At 42.8% G+C, this 8,640-nt stretch overlaps 1 protein-coding gene across 1 annotated transcript; it reads right to left on the bottom strand.

Annotated features, from left to right (window-relative positions):
• Positions 1-615: 615 nt before the first annotated feature.
• On the bottom strand, positions 616-6,734 carry LOC143964112 (olfactory receptor 5G9-like). Its single transcript, XM_077473815.1, has 2 exons — positions 5,494-6,734; positions 616-2,942 (listed from the first exon to the last, which is right to left on the bottom strand). The coding sequence occupies exon 2, from the start codon at positions 2,877-2,879 to the stop codon at positions 1,944-1,946; it is 936 nt and encodes a 311-aa protein (XP_077329941.1). The 5' UTR covers positions 2,880-2,942; positions 5,494-6,734; the 3' UTR covers positions 616-1,943.
• Between the last annotated feature and the right edge of the window lie 1,906 nt (positions 6,735-8,640).

The following is an 8,640-nucleotide window of genomic DNA, read 5'->3' as shown; positions in this document are numbered from 1 at the left end:
GTGTGCCCCTTACATCAGGTGTTCCCCAGTGGAGCCCCCCTTACATCAGGTGTCTCCCTTACAACAGGTGTCCCCCAGTGGTGTGCCCCTTACATCAGGTGTCCCCCTTACATAAGGTATCCCCCCAGCGGTGCCACAGCTCAATTTCCATTGCTGGCCACAGATCTCTAGCAGCAGCGGCAGGCGCCGAAAAATCAAGTAAAAATTGATTTCCTGGGACATTTCCAGAGAAACGCGAAAATCTGGAAAAAGGTCCAAATCCCGGGAGTGTCCCAGGAAATTCAGGACAGTTGGCAAATATGAATTTGGTTAATGGACAGTTTGGATGAACACCACTATTAGAGACTTATGTTATTGTATAATGCAGTGCCCCAGTTTCCAGGAATCTTTGCAGGAGTTATAGATGTAGTCGCCTGCTTTAATATTTATGTAGATTTGCCCTTTCAGGAGCTGCTGGATTTTGAGTCCCCCTGTTCCTGCACAGCCAGGCAACAAACATTTTCAACTCTCATTCGGAGACAGTGAATCAGTTCATGGCTTGTTTTTGTTGTTTTATTTGGGAAAACAACTGAGATAGGGTATAGGGTTTAGGGGATGCCCAACTTGACTTGAAGAACAACAGATAAGAACAAACTTTCTTCTCTTGTACACAAAAATGAACATCCTGAACAATACTCCCTCACAGTCTCTATGGATTAGTGGTAAAGTTCTTTACGAACCAAGAGCTCTCATTCCTCTTTATGCCGCGTACACACGGGCGGACTGTATGGCGAACTTAGTCCGTCGAAACACATTTCAGCGGACAGTCCGCTCGTGTGTGGGCTTCAGCGGACTTTTTCAGCGTGCAGTCCGGCGTACTAAGAATTTCGGATTTTTCGAAATTCTGTCCGTCGTACTTTGGTTTCAGCGGACAATCCGCTCGTCAGTATGCTAGTTCGACGGACTAAGAATGGCGCATGCCCAGAAAGGATTTACACGGCGGAAGGGTGCTTTGCTGTGTATTGGACTTCCTATTTCTAGTCCCGTCGTACGTGCTGTACACGTCATCGCGCAAGCTTTCGACGGACTGTTTGGGTATCCGTGTGTGGTCAAGTCCGTTCAGTGGAAAGTATGACGGACTGTCCGTCGGATTGTATGACGAACTAAGTACGCCATACAGTCCGCTCGTGTGTACGCAGCATTAGTGAAATAGCACAAAGTTCCAAAGTGTATGCAGGAGTATCGTGTCTCCTCAGTAGAACCTCACACAGTTCTAAGCCCTTGTACACATGGTCGGAGATTCCGACAACAAACTCCGTCGGATTTTGTCCGAAACTGTTCTATACACACGGTCGGACAAAGTTGTCGGAAAATCCGACGTGATGACGTTATTTCGTTACGACGGGACTACGTTCACGCTAGTAGCCAATAGCTTTGGTGTAGGAATTTGAACTGAGCATGCGTGGCACATGATCGGAGTATGTCCGATTGGAGCATTTTGTCGAAAAATTTTTACCAACAAGTTGGAAAACTTGGTCCGTCGAATACTCCGACGGAAACAGTCCGATGGAGACCACACACAGTCGGAATATCCGACAAAACAGTCCAATCGGACACATTCCGTTGGAATCTCCGACCGTGTGTACAAGGGCTTACACTTGCAGATACTACAAACCCACCTGGCTGCCTTGACTGCTAGCGCCATGGTCCCCTCCCAGGCTTCACAACAGCAACCTCAACACTCCATCTTCCACCCAACTCCCCTGCTGGCCAGGCTCCACAATACTTAAGGGCTGATCCTGCCGCCCTGCCAACTACCATGAGTCACATTATTTTTTTACCAACACTAGTTGCACACTAGAGGGTGCTACATTTATTTTAGCAGTTTCATATGTTCTAATAAGTGTGTGTAGTTTAAAGGAAGTGTACCAAGCACTTTACAGATGAGCTGTATTAAATTTATATCAAAAAGGTTTTTTCAATGCTTGGGCAAGAATCCGCTTCACCTCTTGGTTCCTCAGGCTGTAGATAAGAGGATTCAACATTGGAGTCACCGCTGTATAGAAGACAGAAGCCACCTTGTCTTGTTTGTCTAATCCCCCAGAATGAGGACGAAGATATACAAAGAAAACAGCTGTAACAAAGACCGAGACACAAATAATATGTGAGGAACATGTACTGAAGGCCTTCTGTCTGCTCTTAGTAGAAGTCATCCTAAAAATTGAACGAAATATTAAAGCATATGAAAGGAAGATGGTTGTCAAGGCATATATTCCACAGGCCACTACAATTACGCCAGTTACCATATCACAATGGAGATGATCAGAACAGGATAACCTGATCAGCGGTGGGAAGTCACAGTAGAAATGGTCAATAAGGTTTGATCCACAGAATGGAAGACTGAACACACAACTGGTCTGCACAACTGACTGCAAGAAACTAATGGAAGAAGAATAAAGGACCAGACCAAAACATTTCTTCTTGGTCATTATCAAGGTGTAGTGTAGAGGGTGGCAGATAGCCACATAGCGGTCATAGGACATGGAGGAGAGAAGAATGACTTCTGTGCTCCCTAATGCACAGAAGAAGTAATATTGGGCAACACAACCAAGAAATGAAATTGACTTTTTAAGGGAAAGGAATTGAGACAACATATTTGGAGTGATAACCGAGGAGTAGAAGATATCCACCAATGAGAGACTACTCAGGAAGTAAAACATTGGAGTGTGAAGGCTGGAGAAGACAAAGACAATAACTATCATCCCCATGTTTCCTACCAGGGTCACCATATAAACTATAAGTATGAACATGAATAGGAATGGGACAAGTTCTTTATCATCAGTTAGTCCAGAAAACTCAAACATGGTCACTTTTGTCTCATTTTTTATGTCCATTAACATATCTTTTTGTAGTGATGAAACTAAATGTCCAATGAATTAAAAATTCAAATGGTTTCCAATATCCTGGTGAAACATAGAAAAACCACCATGTGAACTAAAATTTACATTAAGCACAGTGGGAAGTAAATCCTTTACATTGGTAGTCATTGGGAAGAATGTCCCTTACATTGGTGGTCATTGAGACGATTGCTCCTTACATTGGTGGTCGTTGTGAAGAATTTGCCTTACATTGGTGATCATTGGGAAGAATTCCCCTTACATTGGTGGTCAGTGGGAAGAATGTCCCTTACATTGGTGGTCAGTGGGAAGAATGGCCCTTACATTGGTGGTCAGTGGGAAGAATGGCCCTTACATTGGTCGTCAGTGGGAAAAATTTCCCTTACCTTGGTGGTCAGTGGGGAGAATGCCCTTTACATTGATGGTCATTGTGGAGAATTCTCCTTACTTTGGTGGCCCATGGAAATAATGCCCCTTATATTGGTGGTTAAAGTATAGAATTCTTCCTACATTGGTGGACCTTGGGAGCAATGCACCTTACATTTGTGGTCAGTAGAATGCTCAGTATATTAGTGGACATTGAGAAGAATGCTCTTTACATTGCTGGTCAGTGAGAAGAATGTCCCTTTCATTGGTGGTCAGTGGGAAGAATTTCCCTTACCTTGGTGGTCAGTGGGAAGTATGCCCCTTAAATTGATGGTCATTGTGGAAAATTCTCCTAACTTTGGAGGTCCATGGGAATAATGCTCCTTACATTGGTGATCAAAGTATAGAATTCTCCCTACATTGGGGGACCTTGGGAGTAATGCACCTTACATTGCTGGCCAGTGTGTAGAATGCTCCCTATATTAGTGGACATTGAGAAAAATGCTCTTTACATTGCTGGTCAGTGGGAAGAATGTCCCTTTCATTGGTGGTCAGTGGGAAGAATGTTCCTTATATTGGTGGCCAGTGGGAAGAATGCCCCATATATTGGTGGTCAATCTGTTGAATTCTCTTTACATTGGTGGTCAGCGGGATGAATGCTACTCTTAAAGTGGTTGTAAACCCTTACAAACCACTTTGACCTACAGGTAAGCCTAGCTTAAGGCTTACCTGTAGGTCCAAGAAATATCTCCTAAACCTAAACGGTTTAGGAGATATTTACTAAAAGACAGCGTCAGCTGTCTACGACGCATGCGCCCTAGACAGTGGTGTGCATGCGCACTATTGCCGTGCGCATTCGCGGGAGTGACGTCATCGCTGCTACAGCACTGTGCATGGCCGGAGCAGCGATACCCGGAAGAAGATGGACGCTCTGGACTACAGGGGACAGCGGTGACATCGCTGGCTCCTGTGTCAGGTAAGTGATGCATAGTAGCCCATTATGCTTTACCTTTGCAGGGAGACAAAGAGGAAGTAAACCCTTCCTCTTTAAATATACCTAAAAAGATCATCGTGGCCTGTGGTAGCACATCCTTAAGACCAAAATTGCTCATTGCTCAAGGAACGTCTATCAACCTCTTTAGAAACTCTAGGATTCCATGGAGCCCTGGTTTGGAAAGACTGCTCTAGAAACAGCTTTCATATCTCAGGTAACACCCCTACTAAAATATATGATAATATATTTGTAGATAAGACTAAAAAAAACTAAAAGAATGTGGTGTAAAGAGCATATTTGATCCCCAAGACAAATAATTTTTTTCACATCCATCTGCTGTTCATGATTCTAAGCCCTTGTACACACGGTCGGAGATTCCGACTGAATGTGTCCGATCAGACCGTTTTGTCGGATATTCCAACTGTGTGTGGTCTCCATCGGACTGTTTCCATCGGAGTATCCGACGGACCAAGTTTTCCAACTTGTTGGTAAAATTTTCAGACAAAATGCTCCGATCGGACATTCTCTGATCATGTGTAGAGAATTCCGATCGGACAAAGTGTCACGCATGCTCAGATCAAATTCCTACACCAAAGCTATTGGCTACTAGCGTGAACGTAGTCCCGTCGTAGCGAAATAACGTCATCACTTCGGATTTTCCGTCAACTTTGTCCGACCGTGTGTATGCAACAGTTTCGGACAAAATCCGATGGATTTGGTTGTCGGGAATCTCCGACCATGTGTACAAGGGCTAAGATATATGCCGCGTACACACGATCAGAAATTCGGCCAGCAAAAGACCGATGAGAGCTTTTGGTCGGAAAATACGACCGTGTGTATGCTCCATCGGACTTTTGCTGGTCGAATTGCCGCCAGCAAAAGATTAAGAGCATGTTCTCAATTTTTTGGTCGGAAAAAGTTTCAATCCGAAATTCCGATCATTTGTAGCAATTTCCGACGCTCATAATTCCTACGCAAGCTCGGAAACAATTTGACGCATGCTCAGAAAGCATTGAACTTCATTTTCTCGGCTCGTCGTAGTGTTGTACATCACCGCGTTCTTGACGGTCGAAAATTCAGCGAACTTATTTTGTGACCGTGTGTATGCAAGCCAAGCTTGAACGGAATTCTGTCGGAAAAACCATCCAAGATTTTTCGGGACGCAAAATCCGCTCGTGTGTACACAGCATCAGTGATACTCATAAAAAGAAACATATAATAATGGCCTGAAAGAACAGACTAAAAAATTGAGTTTACCTGTGCATTGGTGGTCAGTGGTGACCTATGAGACTGGGGGTCTGTGGAAAAGGAGCCCTCGAAAAATATGCCTTTAATTATGTTTTTGAAAATGGCACTGCAGATAAAACTCTGGTGTGTTGTAATGGTCAATGTCCTCATTTGTTGGCCTTGTTAACATGTCCTCACCTCTCCAGAATCCAGAGCGGTCTGGTGTTAGATATCTGTTCCTGAGAATCCGGAGACTTTTTATAATATATGGTTTTGGCTTGGGAGCAATTCTCATCCATCCCACAGCAATATCTTAATTATTTTAACTGTTAAACAAAGCAATTGTTAATCGGCCTCTGGTGGATTTATTTCATGTTAGCATAAGGAATACACAAATACATATTATAGTTTGCGAGTTAACCCTATGAGCTGTGGTTCAATTATGGTTCAATGCATTTTTATTGAGTTTACAAAATCATACCACAGATTGCAGACAATTCGTGGTACAAGAAAGATTAACAGACGTATTCCCGCAAGATGCAAATTTATCAAAATAGCCATACCTCCCAACATTTTGAGACGGGAATGAGGGACACCTACTTGCAAACGTATGTAGGCATACGACACGCCCTCCCGACACACCCCCTTAAAGGAGAATTAAACCAAAAAAAGGTTAATTAAATCCACAAGGACTTTTTTTAGCCACTCCTATTTCTTTATATTGGCTTTTAACATTTACAAAGGCAGCAATTTTGAATTTAGATGAAAGGTTTAGCACTGGGAAACACTTTTTGAAAGATAAAAAGTGCATTTTATATACAACTATAAAGATCAGATCAAAATGAGGGACAAATGAGGAGCAAAGAGGGACAGAGGGACATTGCTCCCAATCAGGGACAGTCCCTCGAAATCAGGGACAGTTGGGGGCTATGAAATAGCTGCTCTGTAGTAAAGGTATCGTTGTGCAGTATTTTGTAGCTGGGATGTGCGGTGAGGTGAGTAGGCACTGGCTAGTATCAGAGCCAGATACACACAGGTTACATATGCCGTGGTCATTAGAGCGAGAGCAATAATTCTAGCACCAGACCTCCTCTGTAACTCTAAACATGTAACCTGTAAACAATTTTAAAGCGTTGCCTTGGAGATCTATAAGTACTGAAGTTTGGCACCATTCTACAAGTTTGCGCAATTTTAAAGAGTGACATGTTAGGTAACTATTTACTCGGCGTAACATCATCTTTCACATTTTACAAAAAAAATTGGATAACGTTAGTGATTTTTTTATTTATTTATTGCTGCGTAAATACCGTGTGACATAAAAAGTTGCAATGACCACCATTTTATTTCCTAGGGTGTCTTCTAAAACAATATATTAATATATATATATATATATATATATATATATATATATATATATATATATATATATATATATAATGTTTGGGACTTCTGAGTCATTTTCTAGCAAAGAAATTATGATTTTTACGTGTAGGAGAGAAGTGTCCGAATTGGCCCGGGTGGCAAGGGGTTAATTACCATAAGTAAATAATATCAATGTCTCCCTCTTAACTGTGTGAGAAAAACATGGGATTGTGGGTAAATCTTATACCCATAAACACACGTTTTTTTCCTTGTAGATAAGAGGGCTGGTCTGGAAAGGGAGAAAAGGTGTCTTTCAGACACATTCCCCCTTCTATGACACTGCAGTGAGAGGCATGCCTCCACTGCAGCATTTTTATTGGACAGTTGGGACCAATAGTACTTTACCATTGGACCAAGACTCCAAGCTATCCATTGAGCTCAGTGCCTCAGACAAGAAGTGAGGAGAGGCACTGTGAGCTCATCCTCTCAGTCTGCTGCAAACAGAGTGCATCAGCTTGTATTTAAAGTGGCAAGGAGCCCCGTATCTCTGGAACCATAGGTCGTAGAATTTTTACCAGTGGTGGGGTAGGACTTACAATACACACCCCCAAATTTGGGGTCCCTGTGGCCCCCAGGTCGCCGAGCTGCGACCATCCAAGCTCGATTTTTTATTTTTTTATTTTTTTTAATGTTCATGGGCCTTCAGGGCCTCACCTGCCTCCCCTGACTGCACGTCCCTGTTTTGTTATCCTGCATATTCATGGTGGCTGAGTAAACAAAACATATCAAGCATCTGGGGATACGGGGTAAGAAGGTGGGAGGAGGAGGGTAGGTCTAAGGGGAAAAGAGAGGTAGAATAGAAAGGAGTGTAGTAGAGTGGTGGTCTAATCTGACCTACAAATCAAACAGGCCACTATGCGTTCCAGTTGGAAGGAAATGTGTAAACCAAGGGTACATATTGTAGTATTTTTGCATTATACCCTGGCCTAGACCTTCTCATGTAGCATAGTTTGTGCGATCTGAGATTTAGGTTTGGCTATAGACGGGGTGAGGGTCTTCCACACTTGACCGATTGTCTGTTTAGCAGATGTTAGAACATGCATCATAAGCTTGAATTGCACATTGAATACTGTAGATCAAGCGGTCTAGTTGCCCACAGTGCCGAAAACAGTTGGATGGATAACCAGGGACAAATCACTCAATTTTGGCAAGTTCCACTTACTAACGGGTCATCGCTTTATGGTTGCTCTCTATGGCAAGTACATTATGTGAATATCACGTTCTGCCACAAAGAAGACTACGTGCTTTTTCGAGGTTCAATCGCTAAACTTTTACCGACGCAAAGCAGTGAACATGCTCCATTGGATACTGTACAATGGGAATTTTCATATCAATTGTTGAAGCATTTCTAGGATAGTCCTTTGAATCATTTAGGAGAACCAGGGCTAACAGTATCCTTCCCTGGAAACACCTAAATGCTCTGATTTGGAGGGAGGGTTCACATACTTTTGGTCTATCGTAGGGCTGAAGGTGAAGTTTTGCCCTACAGGGGATTATTTACTAAAACTGGAGAGCGCAAACTCTGGTGAAACTCATAGTAGCGAATCGGTTTCTAGGTTTTATTGCCAATGCTTAATTGAACAAGCTGAAGTTAGACGCTGATTGGGTATTATGCACAGAGGCACCAGATTCTGATTGCATTAGTTTTAGTAAATCCCCCCTATATTGTGTACAGCTATGGGAATCTCCTAAACAGTTATATTGTTAAGAAACGCTCAATTTTAGGAAAAAAAAGCCACTCCACTTTGAGCATAA

Source organism: Lithobates pipiens, unplaced genomic scaffold (genome assembly GCF_037356315.1).
Source record: "Lithobates pipiens isolate NorthernLeopardFrog02 unplaced genomic scaffold, aLitPip1_a1.2 Scaffold_8, whole genome shotgun sequence".
NCBI classification, from domain to species: Eukaryota; Metazoa; Chordata; class Amphibia; order Anura; family Ranidae; genus Lithobates; species Lithobates pipiens.
The sequence above is the reverse complement of the archived record's forward strand: the minus strand, read 5'-3'. Positions and strand labels throughout refer to the sequence as shown.

Excerpts from the sequence above, each read along its gene's own strand:
- LOC143964112 (XM_077473815.1), bottom strand. The coding sequence starts at position 2,879 with ATGTTAATGGACATAAAAAATGAGACAAAAGTGACCATGTTTGAGTTT.